The 19,118-nt window shown below is 34.0% G+C and overlaps 1 protein-coding gene across 8 annotated transcripts in view; it reads right to left on the reverse strand.

Annotated features, from left to right (window-relative positions):
* Nucleotides 1-19,118, reverse strand: part of ACAP2 (ArfGAP with coiled-coil, ankyrin repeat and PH domains 2) — a 131,173-nt gene that overhangs the window by 4,661 nt on the left and 107,394 nt on the right. For 3 of the 8 annotated variants that reach the window (XM_072811932.1, XM_072811933.1, XM_072811934.1), the window contains 10 exons: nucleotides 14,994-15,202; nucleotides 14,596-14,665; nucleotides 12,959-13,050; nucleotides 10,904-11,088; nucleotides 10,391-10,495; nucleotides 9,925-10,017; nucleotides 8,702-8,889; nucleotides 8,183-8,292; nucleotides 6,743-6,853; nucleotides 5,462-5,523 (listed from right to left, as the gene is read on the reverse strand). In XM_072811932.1, coding sequence (XP_072668033.1) covers nucleotides 5,462-5,523; nucleotides 6,743-6,853; nucleotides 8,183-8,292; nucleotides 8,702-8,889; nucleotides 9,925-10,017; nucleotides 10,391-10,495; nucleotides 10,904-11,088; nucleotides 12,959-13,050; nucleotides 14,596-14,665; nucleotides 14,994-15,202 — 1,225 coding nt within the window. Of the gene's footprint in view, nucleotides 1-31; nucleotides 5,524-6,742; nucleotides 6,854-8,182; nucleotides 8,293-8,701; nucleotides 8,890-9,924; nucleotides 10,018-10,390; nucleotides 10,496-10,903; nucleotides 11,089-12,958; nucleotides 13,051-14,595; nucleotides 14,666-14,993; nucleotides 15,203-19,118 lie in introns of all 8 variants that reach the window. The other 5 variants (XR_012024360.1, XR_012024361.1, XM_072811936.1 and 2 more) reach the window with 3 other exon arrangements.

A 19,118-nucleotide genomic window follows, 5' to 3' on the forward strand; every position in this document is an offset into this window, starting at 1 on the left:
AAAGCATATATTGAAAGAAAAAAAGCTATACCTGAAAAAAGCACCTCAGATGCAGCCACAGAGGAAAGCTCAGAGTTAGAAAAGAGCAAAGATGCAAGTGTTTTAAAGCAATGTAAGGAAATACATTTATTTACACAGAAATAAAAGTCATTCTAAATGAGGTATAGTAAACAAGGCATTCTTTAAATAAATATTTCCCTTGATCAAGGCCAAAAGAAAAGACCAATAACAAATACTAATGCTTCTGATGGATGCAAGTTATTAATAAGACAAACCGATAATCAGGTAAGGGAAAAAAAAGCCTATTTTATCTTTTAGTTAAAAGGCATTTTAATTTAAATATCATGTGAAAAAGAAATTCTTTACTCAAACTTTAATGCTTAACTAAAATTAATGCACCTAAAACACTGCTTACTGAGCTTATGAAATAATAAAGCCTAGAAAATGACTATATAAAGTCAGTTTCACATTTAGTCAGAAGCTTTTTGTTTACTGTAGGTCACATGAGCAAGAGTGCTATGAGAAAAGGGGAATAGATACCAAAGACGTCTGTTATATTAGAGTAATACACATATGTATATACGTACAAATACGCTCGTAGAGAAGCAGAGTATAGATACTGATACTATAGCAGACTGAATACTGTTGTTCTTGCCGTGAGAAACTAAATATATGAATACATAGAGATTAATTCCCTGGACAAAGGGTTTGTATAAAGTAAAATCTTATTTTCAAGATGAATCTTTTATCATGAATATTTCCTGTTAAACATTAGCTTTACACAGAAGCTTAGCATAGTTCTGTTTTCAAGATTTAAACCATCAAATACCACTTTAAATGATTACTGCTGCAACATGGTTTTATAAGTACTTCCCATAAGATATCTTGCATCCATCTTATTACATACTCATTGCTACAGCTGATAATAGTGCAGCAAGTTTTGTCAGCTTCTAACAAGCGAGATTTTTGAGGCAATAGGTGTCATACCAAAAGCTAGAGAATCGGAAAAATGTTGGGGAAGGGAGATAAAGATCTAGTAAAAAGGTCTAACAGCATAACTCAAGATTTTCAATAAAAAAATTTTAATGTTTTTAATATTTATCACTTTTAGTATTTAGTCTATGTAAAAAGCAAATTATTAAAATCTCTATGTAGTTTTCATTTAGGCCTGGAAATTTTCTCATGACCTGTATCAATCAGTCTTCTCTAAAATGAAAAAATATAGTAAAAAGAAAATCTTAATAGGTTGGTTAAGAGTAGCATCTAATTCATATTATGTTATTAAAACAATAAAAATAAAATTTGATATACCAGAACAACTGTTAAGACAATCTAATCACACCCATGAATTCTTAAAAGCTAAACTCTCACATTAAAAGACAAACTACAAATCTATTCCCATTTTTAGCCATTCTAAAGATATAAAATAAACTGAGAAGAGACTGACATTAAATATCAATTAACAAAACATACAAAATATTAAAAAATTCTTATTCTTAGATGTTGAATTAAAATATTTAAAATATTTATTGTAAACATTATAAATATTTTTAAAATACTATTTAAACTTGAGAGTCTGGAATTTTACTTTCCAAGGAAGTGTAAAGTGCAGAATATAATACAAAAATAACACACTGATTTTACCATTCAACACCAGAAGTAACTTAAAAGGCACACATTATATACATTCAGGAAGAAACCGGGAGAAGAATCTAAGCAGACGCTAATGCCAAACAGTTTACAGATAGCACCAGATGAGCAGTCTTAAGTATTACAACAGTACAATGGCAATATATGGCTTCTACTAGTAGCAATGCATATTCTGTATAACAAACTGTGGGGTTTTTTTTCTTTTTGTGGTTTTCCGGCTTTTGTTCTTAAATCATCTAGTACCTATTACACAAGTACATTTTAGTGGAACCATTGTACCATGCAAAACAAATTATAAGATCTTTTATTCACTGAATTAAATGCTTCCTTGAAGGAAAGTGTTGGTGCTACACTAATCATTGGTTTCACGAATACATTTTAAGAGTTAGTACAATACAAAAGGAAGTCTCACCTTCACACACACAAAACTTCCTGTTAACGTTCAGTTTCTAACGAAACACTAATTAATGGACTATCAATAAAATACCTTTCTTAGGCCTCAAAATGTATTATCAAAAAGCAAACATTACAATAACAATAGTGACTAAGATATTTAGTATAGTTAACATAAACTGAACTTCAATGTGACTCTTTAAAATTTAAGTATAACTTTAATCATTTAGACTTTTGCCCAAGGCAAATATAACTTGTCTACACGAGAATACATGAACAGTAACCCAGAATATGCTGCCCTGGAAGGTTCAAAGAAGTACGTTTAATAGTTTATTACAAATGGTAAGCAACTAATCACCAATATTTGTAATGCTAAGTTATATGCTTTAAATTACTTAAATCACATTCTATTTCTCTTCGGATAGTTAACTTTTCTATGTGCCCAGACAGTTCTGAATTTTTAAAATGTGGACTGCTTTATGTCCACGGATAGTTTAAAATAGTCTTTGATTTTTGGTATTCAGAAGATCTATTGCAACAGTGATTATGATGATCCAAGATTTTGTTGATTTTGCTCTTGAAACGCACTCCCCTCAAAGAGATGGCAGCACGTGAGACCCCACCCCCAGGTGATCAAGTATATGATCCCACCCTTTCTGGGCTGATTACAGCTTCCTTTTGAGAACTGATTAGATCAGTGATCAGCCTTTGCCAGCAACATATTCATATAACCAGCCCTGGTTCACTAAAGATCGTTAACTAACTGAGAAACTCTGCCAACAATCAAGAGGAGTCATAGAGCCAAAGACTGTGTGAACCACCAAAGTGGTTTCCAACAATTGAGAGCGGGGCGTGGTATTACATTCACTCACCCAGTCCTCTTAAGAGTTATAGGAACTGATACAAAGGGATCTATCTTCCCCGCAGGAAATGTGTGCTCTTATATCGCCTTGCAGAAAACAGGGAGTCTCAGGTGCTTATGGTTGTAGATAGAAGATTCACAAGTGGAGTTTCTTAGAAATAAGTCCATGATTCCCAAAAATTATATCTGAGACTTTTAAATGATAGCGCTATTTGTTATCAAAAGATTGAAAATACCTGCATTTTACCAAAATTCTGAGGTATTGCTAGGCAACAAAAAAAAGGATCTCAATAAAGCAACCAAAATTAATGAGAGAAGAGTGACAAGTGGAGGGAAAGAAAGACCTACTGCCTGAGCAAATATTTCTGCTCTCCAAAGATTCATGAAGGAAAAGAAAAGTAGCCGGAGAGCAACTGCTGTGCCATTTCACCACATCATGGCATAAGTATAAAATTGTTCCGCTTTACATATGAGACCCCCAAAATGCATTAAAAATCTATTATCAAGATCATCCTCTCATTTTATCTGTTGATACGCCATTTCCAGAATTCTGATCTATTTTAAACTCTAAAATTTGAGAGCAAGAGAAAAAATATTTGTTGTTTTTTTTTTAAGTGAGGCTTTTTTTTGTTCAAATTTTCAGTCAAATCAATTAGAAAAATTCATTTTTCTACTGAGGAAAGTAAAGTGTATACTCATAAACTTATACATAAAACAACAGTGAAAGAGACATTTGAATGCTCCTAAATGGTGGCAGCAGAAGCCCAAGCAATTTGGGTGGAACCAGAAGTCGCAAGAACATAGAGGCCCTGTCCTTTCAAGCTTCCCAACTCCAAAGGAAAGTCCACCACTGACCTTATGACTAATCAGTTGGGTGTAACTTCATCAGCAAATAGCTTAAGGAAAGAACAGCTGACCAAACATTTAATTTTAAAATTTCAGGAATAAGAATTATTTAACTTAAAATCCTGAAGTACACTCTTACCTCACAAATATCAGGTCATATCCTTTGAATAATTTTTATTTTTAAAGTGCTTAAACATAAAGGCCTCAAAAACGGCCTAGTAATACTCTCACTCAAGTGTATCTGTTACAAAATTATAACTTATTTAAAATCTAACATTCAAGTTTAAAACAAATGGGTGAAATTCAGAATTAACACTGACACTTCACCCTTAATCAGCACTCTTATATCTTGGTATATCATGATTCAATAGTATTATTTGATCCATAGGATTAAAGTGGGACACCCTAGATTAGAAGTATCTAGCTGAAGTGCCTCTATTCTCAAAGTTCTTACTTGTTCTCTATTAAACGAGACCAATAATAAATAGTAAATACAGTCCGCTGAGAAAAGAATGGCCCCCATATTTATATTAATTATATATTAATCCAATTAAAATAAAAGTTAATGGTTGAAGCTAGCATTAAACTACCAAAATTTCAAAACATAAACAGGAAGAATAGATGATATTACCAGGCCACTTTTAAAATAATACATTAATATTCATTTTTAAAAAACAAATATACTTATTGAAACTAATATTCTCAATTATTTTGGTCATGAATTGCTGCAATCTTTTTACTATTATGTGAATGAATTTAAAACAGATAAACTAGTAATTCATATACTCATATTCATGAAACTGGAGATCCAATTATTACTCTTTTCTTTGTGAAGAAGGTCTGATTAGGAATCTTAAAGACAGGAATCTGATTAGCAGCAACATTTCTTCCTTCTCCTGACATCTCGACTCAAAGGTGAAAATTACTCAAAATGAGACATGAACTGATCCTGAGTTGAAGTTTCTCTAATAAGTTTACTCGGTCATCAGGTTCATGAAATACTGTTCTAAATACTTACATTTTTCCAACAAATACTGTATAATTACTGGGGGCAAAGCTACAATATAAAGTGAGACCTTTTCTCTATACCTTTTAAACTAACTCCATTCCCATTATGGACTTCTTAAACTAATAAATTTTATTTTTAAACCTACGACTTATTTTTAGATCAGAGTACAAAACTCTTCATTCGATAAACTTTTTCTAGGTATTTTCCATACTGGCTTTTTATATGCCAAACACATGGTGATTTGTTTTTTTCCCTGAACACAATTTATAGAAATTCCCTGAATAACAAAAAGAAAACGACTCTGTTATATTCACTTGACAGCTAAAGAGAATTCCAAAATGAAAATGACTATTGTGCTGCTGTAAGGGTATAAAGATAGGTTATCATTCCGTTCGTATCACAGGAATGTATATGGAAGACATCTGTACAGCAGAAAAAGAAGTCAGCAGCCGAAGTTGGACACAGCAAGTCAATGTGTACTGTAGTTGGAATAGTTAAGGATTTTTAAAGGCTCGAGAGTTAGTCACTCCCAAGAATTCAATAGGTACAATACATAACAACTCACAATTTACAAGTTATAAAATCTCTAGAGTATTAAGTCAGTTTGCTAAAGAACTATGAGTCTTCCAACTGTAAACTAATAAATTCCTGAATGCATTTCTTATATTGCATTTCAGTATGGTTATTAGTAGAATATTGACCTGGCTGTCCATAAAGTCCTTCTGATTCCCGCATCTCTTCATTCATTCTTGCTAAACGTAACCTAAAATTAAAGGAAAGGATTTTTAGATGAAGTTCTGTAATATACTCATAAACTAGTAAATTATGTAAGCAGGTAAAAACATGCACTGATACAATTTTTTTCTTTTCCCAGTACTTGCCACTAAAATAGATGGGATTTTAGTTTTAGTTTTCTTTTATACAATTCTCATGAGAGAAGACAATTACAACATTTCTTTTTTTCTCTTTAAAGATTTTGTTTTGGAGGCACCTGGGTGGCTCAGTAGTTGAGCATCTGCCTCCGGCCCAGGGCGTGATCCCGGGGTCCCGGGATGGAGTCCCACACTGGGCTCCCTGCAGGGAGCCTGTTTCTCCATCAGCCTGTGTCTCCTGCCTCTCTCTGTATGTCTCTCATGAATAAATAAATAAAATCTTTAAAAAAAATAAGATTTTACTTTTAAGTAAATCTGTATGCCCAACATGGGGCTGGAACTCACAACCCTAAGATAAAGAGTCGCATGCTCTACTGACTGAGCCAGCCAGGCTCCCTGACAATAAAAGATTTCTAACAAGAACATTTCAGCTCTGTTTAAGCAGGACCCTTGCAGCACTTCCAGTAGCTTACTTCCCTTCCTCCAGACTCCAGAGACTCTACAGCAAGCAACCTGCCATACTTTAATCGCCAACTATATAAAGTATTGTTTCTATGGTATGGAATGTCATTTGTACCTTATGAATTCATTCTGGTTCACCCTGAGGTGAGGTAGTTCTAGACATGTAAATAGCATATGTTATGTCTAAACAGTAGAAATTTATTTTGATGTATTAAATGACCATAGGTTACCAAGATTTTCCCAAGGTTAACATTTGGTTATATATTCTTTTTTGGGTTATTCATCCTGGCAGCAGGAAGACATGCCGCACTGGATTAAGAAAACAAGAATTTCCTCCCATGACCTGAATTAAAACCAAGAGTCAGATGCTTAACTGACTATACCACCCAGGGGCCCCAAAAGGGACCGCTATTGTAAGAATTTCTTTCTCTATACCATCCCTATCTTTTATTTAATAACTTATCTTTATCCAATGGTGGATTATTTTATTTTATTTTATTTTATTTACTTTATTATTTTATTTTATTTTATTTTATTTATTTTATTTTATTTTATTTTTTATTGGAGAGGGGAGGGGAGGGGAGGGGAGGGGAGGGGGGGGAGAAATACATCCTATGAGAAATAATCAAGTAAAAAGAAAACACTTACAAAGTCACTATATCAGCATTGGCTGCTTCCACAGCGATAGTCAAAGGGTCTTTCCCTTCTTCATCAGTGGCATGTTGATTGGCACCTCGTTTTAGAAATAAACATACCTGTCTGTTTAAGAAAATAGCATTTTTGAGATATTGCCAATAAGAAAAAAATTAGTATTCACCTTTTAAAAAAAAGCACTGCCTTTTAAAGAAATAACATTTTCATTAGGAAATTCTAGACTCATTCTACAACTATTTATTGAACACTGACTCTAATAATAAAAATTTACCATGATCAGCATTTTACAAATCTCAAGATGTTTTCACAATTAACTTGGTACTCTGTAGCATGGTGGGATATATAAATTATGGCCCCTACCCTCAAATAAGTAATACCAGAAAATGATGTATACACATATCCATAAGCTTAAATAAGACAGAAATCACTCAAGGTCATTATCTGGGAAAGAAGAAAGCCACAGCAATGTTAACATCATTTAACATCATATCGATCATCAATTCAACCAGCAAAGAATGGAAGGTAATCCTCCCACTGGATTCCACAAATAGCATAACTTGAAGAAACTGACAAAAATGAAAAAAATATGGAAGAATGAGCAAATGGGGTCTATGAAGAAAAATGGAAAGAAGAGTTGTTTAAGAAGAAAATGCGAAAGATGAATTAAAAACGAACATTTTTAAGCATACAAAAGTTTTTATGATGAAGTTATTGAACTCAATCTTTTTGCTAACGGACAAGAGTAAGCTATGATAAAAACAAAATGCTTTTAAAAATTGAAGATGTTTTAAGTAAACTTTAAAAAGAACAGCATCTTGCTTGTTGGAGTAATAAGAATTGGGTATCCTAAGGCAGTTTATTTAAAAACAATCACCTATGACACAAACTTTTCATTTAAGATCAACATTTTGACTTCGCTTGGATCTATTAGAAAATCCATGTTCATGGCTTTATTGTTCTGTGAATCTAAATATTGCTTCAGAAGCCTCAGCAGCAACAGTAGAGACTAAGAATTTACTTTAAAACTGGACATTAGGCACCCCATGGGAAAACTAAAATGTCCAAAGTTACAAAACTCTCCCCAAATATGTGTGCTATGCACATATGTGTGAACATGCATAAATACAAACACAGACTTAGTTGTCTGACAAAAGCACCATAATTTCAATGACAGTTTTAAATGCTAAAACTGATCTATATAAGTGGCAAGTAAAGTTCAAAATGGCTTTGCAACTTTCTTATCTGAAAAGCAACAGTAGCTTTTTTCTGCATGAGATTTCTAAAATTTCAAATTCCATGATGACAATAGAGGTCATAGGAAAGTATCATTTCACAGACTCCACTCACTGGCCTTAACTTGAGACAAAGCAAAACGTTATTTCAAAATAATTTTTCAAATAAAATCTACTTAAATATGTAAGTACTACGGTTTACCCTGTGTGTCCCAAGACAGTGGCATGGTGCAGTGGGCCCCGCCCTTGCACATCTCTCTGGTTCACATTAGCACCATTCTGTAGGAGAAACTCGCAGGTCACCAGAGAACCCTTAGCAGAAAACAGAAGATAACAATGTACAAAAAGCAAGCATCGATATATTTCTATTAAAAACAGGTATTTACTCTGATACCCTGTTTCATTTTCCCCAAAAGAGAAAACACTCCCCAGTAAAAGCAGAGAAATTACAAATTATATTATTTTCTTTCCAAGAATGACCTCAATAGGGATTCAATTTGTAGTCTGTGATGTAGCAAAAGACAGTACATTCATCACCAAAATTCTCTTCCATTGAGAAAAAAAAAAAATTTGAACTTATGTAATCAAAAGTGATCCTCAGAAATAACTACTAGCTTTTTCTTCTACTTTCCAACCCGAATCTTAAAGCAAAAAATAATGCTAAAGCTATGTTCACAATGAATTATGATTTTTTTATGTTTTACTGTATATGAATTCATACCCCTAATACAGCCTGAATAAGCGGTGTTGCTTTATTTTCCTCTGAATTAGCCCAGTTCACATCCGCGCCATGAGCCAAAGCCTCAGCCATTTTAGGAAGATTTTTTTCATATGAAGCCCTATAAAGCTGGAGTCCTGGATTAAGATGTTTAGAGTCGAGAAACACAGAAGAATCTTGCCTTTCTGCCTCTGAAAAGCAAACACAAATACACCAGTAAAAATAAGCAGGGTGGGCAAGGATAGGAAGTTACTGTTACTTAGGTACAGGGTTTCAGTTTCGGTAAGACAGAGAGAGCTACGTGGCTGGACAGTGGCGACAGCAGCACAAGGGTCAATGCTTCACAACTGTCCATTTGAAAATGGTGAAGATGGTAAATTTTATGTTAGGTATATCTTACCACAATTCAAAAACTAAAAATGAACTCTTACTACAGTAAAAAAATGTAAAAGAAACTACTGATTTAACAAAATGAGCGAATTGGAGATTTCCACAAAAGGATGTTATTTCCAACAGACTGATCACTTCCCAACCAGTCAAACTTCTTCTCTTATATCAATTGGTATGCTAGACCTTTGTGGTCCTGCCAGTATTCAATGCGAGATTAATTACTCTGTACTAGATTAAAATTGGGTGTATTTCTCTAAGCCTGGATTTAAGGACTCAACAAGAGCTGGTGTTGAAAAAAAAAAAAAAAAAAAAACCTGAAGAATTTTACTACTAGACCAAACCTCGCTTTACTCCAAGAATGGTCCAATATCACCACAATTTACAGTACAAGCCATTCAAGTAATTCAAAAAATGTTCACTACTGAGTAATTTGCAAGATCAAAAATCACGGAAATCACGAAGGAGAGAATATAGGAAGACGAAACAGGTCAGAAGAAAAATATAATGTGGAAGGAGCTACTAATCTCTGTCCTGATAAAACAGCCCAAAAGCGTATTAAGTCATAGTTCATGTGCATTAGAAAGTATCCTCAAAAAAAAAAAAAAAAAAAAAAAAAAAAGAAAGTATCCTCAGTGACTGGGCACTTTTAGCATGTCTTATGAGGCTTAGAAGAACATACAACTAGAAGACAATGTCCAAATAGGAAAAGAAACAGCTGACTTCTCATTTGGCTTCCAAAAGGCTTCTTTAGAAATTATGTAATCAAGACTAAGGACAAAGCACATGCATTTTCCAGCCAATAGTCTCAATTAACATTGAATTTCACCAGAACTCACCAGGCTCATATAAACTATTGGCAGACACCGTGGAGGGTAAAGATTCTCTTCCATCATCAGAGCTCTGCTGGATCCCACTATCATTACTTTTGACTGTTTTAAAGAAAAATCAGCTAGTGATTAAAGTTCATGCCACTCAGAAACTAACAACAGGTTTGAAAATGAGCTCTGATACGTCAACATGAACTCAGCCACCACCAGAACACATTTAATACAATTTTAATCTTTTCAAACATTCAGCTTATCGAAATATGAATCAACCACAAAGCTGGAAAATAAACTTCTCTTCAGAGTCGCAACACATCTTATTACCCCATAATATGTCAGGCGTGGTGAAGAGCTTAATGTATTGTATGACTGCAAGTAATGTGTAATTCTGAGACAATGGGTAACATCAAGAGAAACGGCCACACTGCACAATGACCACTGGCACAGACTTGGAATGCTCCACAAGAGTAGTACTTACTACTACGTAGTTTTGAAGAAGTATCAAAGTAGGAGAAGAGTGAATCTAGCTCATCAGGACAGAACAGAGACTCCCGCCTGGCCTCGTCGCTATTTACAGCAACCACTGGGGACATGCAAGTTAGCAAAGCACAAAGCAGGCCATAAGAAGGGAAAAGGGCAGGAAAAAACATTACTGGGGGAAATTTAGGAGGAAAAAAATAGGAAGGATATTAGGTGGTTAATCAGATATTTAGGGCTTGTTGCCATGATAGATTTATAATTCCCATCTCCCCTTGCATTTTAAGCAGTTTTATTCCTTAGAATACACACATTACCTAGAGATGTGAATTACCAAGACACTATTCAATTTTAACTGTTTTAAGGCCATAGAAACCCAATTTTTCCTTAGAATACGTAGAAAGAAACAGATTTTTAGCATTTAAATAATCTGCAATGGCTACTAATTCAGAGATTAACAAAGTGACTTCAGTTTAAGAAAATATTTCTATACGCAACAAGTAAGCCATAGTACCTGAACTTTGGGGAGGCGCCCTGACTGGGTCACCCGGCCCAAGTTTAGAAATGCTCAGCCTCTTTTCTTCGCAACTTTTGGAGACCATCCTTTTTTCCTGCTCAGGAGGTGATGATGATATAGCATATTTATCCACAAATTTCCTCTCCACATATTTTGCTTTGATATATGCCTCTTTCTCCTGTCTGGTATACATAAAAATGTCATGATATTCTGTTTAATCTCTTAGCATGGCTGATACTGAAAAGAAGCCATTACATACCGAATTATTTCCCCAAAAGTCACTAAATATATTATTAGTTAAAATTAAATTTGTGATATTATGCAACATATTTCCCTTCCAAATATTTAATAACTATGATCTCATATTCAAATGAAATAACAAATAATAAACTAAATGAAAAATCACAAGTATTAACATGACACTCTCTTATTCTCTTAATTTCTGGGCTCATTCAGTTCTATATATAAATCCCCTGTGCTTTTTTACAAAATGGAAAATATTACCAAGAAAACTTTAAAAACTTATAGAAATTAACTTTGATTTCATTTTACTCCAATAGATAACATCAATAAATGAACTAGCACTATCGTCAGTCATGATTTTTCCTAGGACAGCTACTTTAAAACAACATAGCATTCTTAATTAAAGGAGAAGAAAAAAATGTCACATTTTAAACTTTTTTGATATGATCACAAAATGCCTAATCCATTCTATTCGTTTTCTTACTTATATCCTTTTAAAATAGTTAAATCTTTGCCTAAAATAGGTTATTCGAGGTCTGAAATAACTTTGGCCATACTTTAGCAAATAATCACACTTAAGTGATATTAATTCAGACAGCAATAACTTTAAAATAATATTGATTATGCATATGGATGCCTGGATGGCTCAGTTAAGCATCTGCCTCTGGCTCAGGTCATGATCCAGGGGTCTTGGGATCCAGCACAGTGTAGGGCTCCCTATTCAGCCAAGTGTACTTCTCCCTCTTCCTTTGCCCCTCCCCTTAACTTGTGTACTCTCTCTCTCAAATAACAAAATCTTTTAAAATAATAGTGATTATACATAAAGATTTAGTTGAACACAAAAACCCAACACAAGATTAAGGCAAGTAAGATTTTAATGCTAAAAATAAAAAGCCATAAAGACTAAAAGCAACATCAACAATAAAAACTAATTATGTACTTTGAGGGCATTTTAGCCAACTTCATTCAATGAGCTTCCATATACAGAACTGGAAGTATAATTTCAAACACAGCAACTAAGTACTCTCCCCTACAAGAAGCTACCCTTTTACCTTTAATTCTTTACCATCATAATGCCATGTATAAATTACATGATTAACAGACACACACACACATACACATATATGTATGTGTATGTGTGTGTGTGTGTGTGTATATATATATATATATATTTTTTTTTTTTTTTTTTAACAGATAAAGAGAGAAACAAGAGAAACAAAGCCCAGGAGGGGGGCGGGGGTGGGCACAGAGTGAGAGGGAGAGAATCTCTTTTTCTTTTTTATGGAGAGAATCTTAAGCAGTGTGGCTGCCACGCCCAGTGTGGAGCCAGAAGCAGGGTTCAATTCCTCAACCCGAACACCATGACCCGAGCCAAAATCAAGTTGGACACTCAACTGACTGAGCCACCCAGGTACAGATATTATTATTAGCAGATATTTACTGAACGAAGTCAAACAATGTAAAACCATTCATTGTTGGCAATAGAAACTTGATCCCTAGAGACATTAATGGACAGATTATCTCTTTTTAAAGACCTACCAATAACACAATTGGTCTACTTTAACTGCTAAGAGCTTTTACATTCTATGTTGAGACTTAAGTTTTAAGATTCTCATCTGGAGCCTATAGTTGATTATCTAATCAACAAAAAAATAATTATCTAACACCTACCCAAGAAAGAGCCATATTTTAACAGAAACAGTACTGTTCTCTTCTAAATAGTCTGTCTCAATATTACATATCAAACATTACAGTGAAATAAAATCATAGCTATATTCCTGCTTATGAAAAAAAAGGAACACATAATACCTTTGTCCTGGTTGTGGTTTCTTTACTCCCATTTTTTCCACTTTAGCTTCATAAACTCGATTTATAACATCATTTCCCAACTCACACATAAGCTGTTTTGGCAGGAAAATACAAAAATAAGCTACAAATTCCTAAAAATACTATAAAAGTGCTTAAAGCAAGTACAGTTAACTCACTCCTTCTGCATATTCTGCAAATGCTCATCCCACAAAGATGTTTAAAGTTAAAACAAAATAAGACAAGGACTAAGCAATATCATTTGCCATTAACAATACCTCCCGCTAGAAGACTATCACTTTTACAAGACAGGGTTTCTCCTCACTTACCTTCCCTCAACAATGGCTAGTACAATGCTGCATATTTTTCACAATGGTTAGTAAATTAAATGAAAAAAGAAGCCTAAAGCCAAATAGGTTAAGTTTTAAAATGGAAGTAAACTATTTTCTCCATATATTTATATATACAAATCTCAAAATATTTTGTTTAAAGCTCATGGTTATATTTTTTAATGTACCAGACTTGTTTCAACCAAATTTTAAAAACTGAATCTACTTGGACACCTGGGTGGCTCAGTGGTTGAGCGTCTTGCTTTGGGCCAGGGCATGATCCTGGAGACCCCGAGTCCCACATCGGACACCCTGCACGGAGCCTGCTTCTCCCTCTGCCTGTGTCTCTGCCTCTCTGTGTCTCTCATGAATAAATAAATAAATAATCTTAAAAAAAACTGAATCTATTAAGTTCATGGCTACAAAAGTGATGTTGAGAAATTAGGTTTCTACCTCTCATCACCTACTTTCTTCTCCTTTGAATTCATAACAATTAATAGAATCGATCTAAATAGGGCTCTACTTTAGGAGCCAATTTATCACTTTCATCCAGGTGTTTATACGGTAATTTCACAAAGCAAATTTTTTACTTTACATAATTGAGAGGATTACTGGTTTTATCTGTGGATTGAAATAAAAATACAAATACATAAAGAACACAATTTCACACAAATAAATGCAGAGTATACTACAATTGTTAAACTAATATATATATTTTTTACAATATGACAAACTAAATGATGGGAATTAAAAGGAATGTATCATTAGCAAATATGAGTTTTATAAACCTTACCAGAAACCAAGTTGTGGTCTAAAATTATTTATGACATTTTCATAGATATGGATCCCCACACAAGGTGAAAGGATGTCTTAGTTGGATAACTACTACCTTGAGTAGTTACTACCTTCAAATGGTCCTATGCTAAAATGGCCCAATCATAACAACATGCTATACCCATCCATTCTGGAGCATGCTGGTATGTCTATTATATTTTCAACAAATTTATATAATCATAAAAGATTAAAATTAAGGCACAGAATTGATGGGGTTTTTTTGAGAAAACATAAAAATGTAGGAATACTGTTTTCCTTAAAAGGTAAAGTGACTTGCAATTAAAAGTGCTACATAAACTTCACAATTTAAAAAACCCATATGAAAATACCAGATTTGCCAAAATAGCCTCAGATGTGTTTCAATAGTTTAGTTTATTGTTAGCATTAAGAAGCTCATACATTTTATAAATCAAGATTCTAAAATCCTGATCTTTTATGTGAAAATTTGAAATATTTTTAAGCAATTATGTATTTTACCTTTAAAAGTTCAGGCTCCCAGGTGTCTAAAGTTAAAGATCGTACTTTTGAAAAATGAACTCCAAGACTCCTAAGAGGGAAAAAAATATATTAATATATAAAGCTATTGTCTTTATTCGCATATTATGCGAATTATTTCTCTTTTAATGGGACATAGTTACTATGTCCCCAACATATATGTAAATACGGAGAGATCGTCTGGTTAATAATAAATAGTAAAATAAAGTCCTCTAAAGCCCTCCACAAGCCAGAATTTTATTCACTTTACAAAAGTTACAAAGATACAAACAGCAGTCAAACTAAGGCAAGTGGAAAAGGTCCTCTAACCAATGAGACACGATAATTTACTATGTGTATTTATCCAAAAGACGTCTCCTACCCCGTACAGGCCTACCCACCTGTGAATCCCAGAGCACTCGATACACAGAGTGATGCCCAGGTTGATGCTGGCCCACCGTGGGTCGGCCAGACCACAGTCACAACAGCTGGCATTGCCAGGAATACACTGGACTCGCTGTAGTGCACTTTCTCCTTTCAATAATTTATCTTTTGACTCATTTCCAGAATCCAGGCTTCCTGTGGATGGAGATGATTTCTTATCCAGCTTCTAAAAAATTAAGAATTATTTGTTTAAAAAAAAAAGACTGTAATACTATGCTACACTTTACATGCTCCAAATAAAAGCTTCCAACCAATAAATTAAAGGGTTATTATGGGCCTAAGCCAGGCACTGTTCTAGGCATTACAGATTCAAGGATAAAAAGATACAGGTTTCTCCATCAACTGGCATTTAGTCTTGTCAGAAGAAACAAACATTGGAAATGACATATATACATATATATATATAAATATATGTATATATATAAGATAAGTGACACAGTGAACACATGTGCAAGATACAAGGGGACAGAAAAAGAGAAGCACTAAATTAACATGCAAGATCGTAGATAGATGGAATAAACATGAGACTATTAAGACTCTAGAATAAAATATTATTTTATACCAAGTTTTTCCAAGGTATTCAATGAACCGCAAGCAAATTGTTTCAGTTATTGTAGTGAATAACTGGAAATGGTATGGCCTTTTACCAAAGAATAAATCAATTACATAATTATAATTATATTCCCACCAAGGGAAGTGAGAGCCCCAGCAGGAAGAAGAAAACACTAGAGTGAGGTGCCTGAGCCTGAGTAGGGGCAGTTGGCAGCAAAGAAGGATGTTGGTTACATAAAGGGAGACTGATCAAATACGTAAACATGTTAAAATTAAAAAGGAGCCATTTATTTATATGGAAAGGGAGAGAATTAGAACAAACCCTGTCGTGTGTGATTAGAACTGGAGATAATAAGAGGCACATAGATGGTTTTCATTATAAACAGATACAAAAACAAATATAAACATGTCTGTGCATATACACATATATATATTCCTTTATTTTTGTTTCTAAAACCCATTCACCAAAAAAGGAAGTTTCTTTGTAGAAACTGCTGATTGTAGCACTGGTGCAGAGAAAGTGCAAGATGAACCTGGAACACCTCATCTTGCTAGAAAGTAAGGAGGAACTCAGATTGATGGGAACATGTCAAAAGGATACAGAAGCCAGGGCTCCACTGGCCAAACTTGGGTCAATTTGAACAACAAAACAAAAAATGATAGTAATGGGTTATAATACATTGAAAAAAAAATAGTGGCTTATACTAACATAAATAAAGTTTAAAGCCTGATGAGGAACAGAATATTCACATAGTCCCAAAATAACCTCCCCTACAAAATACTTATTACGTACAAAGGGAATGTAATAGTACATAAGTCTAGCAAACACCACCTTAATCAAGTGATCAAAGTTAACATCACCAATAGCAGGACAAGTCAGTTATGTGCCACCTGAGTACGCAGTGAGAAGAACACAGCATCATTTATATGATACATCTGCCAAAGATGCATAACCTAGTGAGTAAACATCAGACTCACACTGAAGGACATTCTACAAAATAACTAGTTTCTATCTTCAAAACTATCAAGGTCAAGATCAAAGTAAGACTGAGGCTCTATTCCTGAGGGAGGGAAAATCAAGAGCTATGACACCTAATGTTACCTGTGCTTCCGGACTGGATCCTTCTGCTATAAAGAACAGTACTGGGACAACTGATAAACTTAAAGATGTTTGGAAATTAAATTGTAGCCATATATCCATGCTCATTTCCTCATTATGATGGCAGTACTGTGGTTTTATAGGAGAAATGTTCTAGGGTGAGGAAAGTAACACTAAAATAATGGATAACAGGGCATCATGTTAGAAACTTACTCTGAAATAGTTTTGGGGGCGGGGTTATTTGTACAATACTTGGAACTTGTCTTTTTGAAATGATTTTGATATTTTTTAAATATTTGTTTTACTAGAACATGTTAATAATGTGAGTTACCCCATATGCAATTATCAGGTAGGAAAAAAGACGTCAATATAATACAGAAATCTTATTGGCTCATTCCCAGTTTATAAAAGTTAGTTTTTGTACCAAATTATAGAAGCTGAAAGCAAAGTACATTACACAGCAGAACCTGGGCTAGCCATCTTCAGGAACATAGGAATAATCATGACACTCATTCCCCCCATTCTTTTTGGCTCATTTTGGCCATGTGCTTGAACTTAAAAGTGTGTATTACATTCATTCTCTGATCTTTATGTATTTTGCCTTTGTCACCATGACTGAGTAATCTCAACCCTACTATATCCTTCCATTAAGCTATCTTCAACAATTTTTTAAAGTAAAGTCCTATCTATACTGTAGTATTCATTTATTATGAATTTAATTATGCTAGTATTTTTACTGAGATTCAAGTTCCTGCAAGTAATTTTAGTTACAAACTTACACAGATTGTTAGGGCAGCCCTATCCCCATTTTCCCTATAACCTCTATTATTTCAAATGTATGATTTTTCATAACACAGGTATTTCAGCAATGCCACCAGCTTCTTCATCAAGATGATCTGGATATAATACCTCTAATTTTGTTCCTTCTTAAAATTTTGCTAAAAAACATAAGAAAATATTAAAATGTATTATCCCAAGCCTTTATTGGACAAAGCTGTGATAATCTGAACATTAAAAAAAATGTACTGATGTTGAATATCTTTCTCATGTGTTTGTTGGCCATCTGTATGTCTTCTTTTTTTAAAAATAATTTTTTTAAAGATTTTATTTATTCGAGCAACACAGAGAGGAGAGAGAGAAAGAGGCAGAGACACAGGCAGAGGGAGAAGCAGGCTCCACTGCAGGGAGCCCAACGTGGGACTCGATCCCGGGTCTCCAGGATCACGCCCTGGGCTGAAGGCGGCGCTAAACCCCTGAGCCACCCGGGCTGCCCAACCATCTGTATCTCTTCTTTGGAAAAATGTCTATTCAGGTCCTCTGCCCATTTTTAGTCAGATTATTTGTAGGGTTTTTGGTGTTGAGTTGTATAAGTTCTTTATATTTTTTAGATCTTAACCCCTAACTGGATATATCATTTGCAAATACCTTCTCCCCTTCAGTAGGTTGCCTTTTTATTTTATTGTTTCCTTCACTATGCAGATGTTTTTTTATTTTAATGTAGTCCCAGTAGTTTCCGCTCTTCTTTCCCTTGCCTTTCTAGACATATCTAGAAAAATGTTGCTATGGCCAATATCACAGATATTGCTGCATATGTTCTTTTTTTAGGAGTTTCATGATTTCTGGTCTCGCATTTAGGTCTTTAATCCATTTTGAGTTTATTTCTATGTATGGTGTTAGAAAGTGGTCCAGTTTCATTCTTTTTGCATATAGTTATCCAGTTTTCTAGTACCATTTATTGAAGAGACTGCCTTTTCCTCCACTGTATAAAAGAGACTGCTTTTGCCTCCTTTGTCATAGATTAATTGACCATGTGAGTGTAGGTTTATCTCTGGGCTCTGTTTTCTATTCCTGCCTATTTTTGTGCCAGTACCATACAGCTTTGTAGTATGGCTTGAATTCTGGAATTATGACACCTCCGGCTTTATTCTTTCACAAGATTGCTTTGGCTATTCAGGATCTTTTATGGTTCCATACAAATTTTAATATTATTTGTTCTAGTTCCATGAAAAATGCTGTTGGTATTTTGACAGGGATTATACTAAATCTGTAGATTGCTTTGGGTTTTATGAACATTTTAACATTATTAATTCTTCTGATCCACGAGCATGGGATTTTAACATTATTAATTCTTAATAATAACATTATTAATTCTGATCCAAGAGCATCTTTCCATTTGTTTGTATTCTCTTCAATTTCCTTCATAAGTATTTTACAGTTTTCGGAGTATAGGTCTTTACCTCCTTGGTTAAGTTTATTCTTGGGTCTTTTATTCTTCTGGGTACAATTATAAATGGAATTGTTTTCTTCATTTCGCTTTCTGCTGCTTCATTATTAGTGTACAGAAATGCAACCAATTTCTGGGTATTAACGTCGTATCTTGCAACTTTACTGATTTCATTTATTAATCCTAATAGCTTTTTGGTGACATTTT

The sequence above is a fragment of the Canis lupus genome, chromosome 35, assembly GCF_048164855.1.
Source record: "Canis lupus baileyi chromosome 35, mCanLup2.hap1, whole genome shotgun sequence".
NCBI classification, from domain to species: Eukaryota; Metazoa; Chordata; class Mammalia; order Carnivora; family Canidae; genus Canis; species Canis lupus.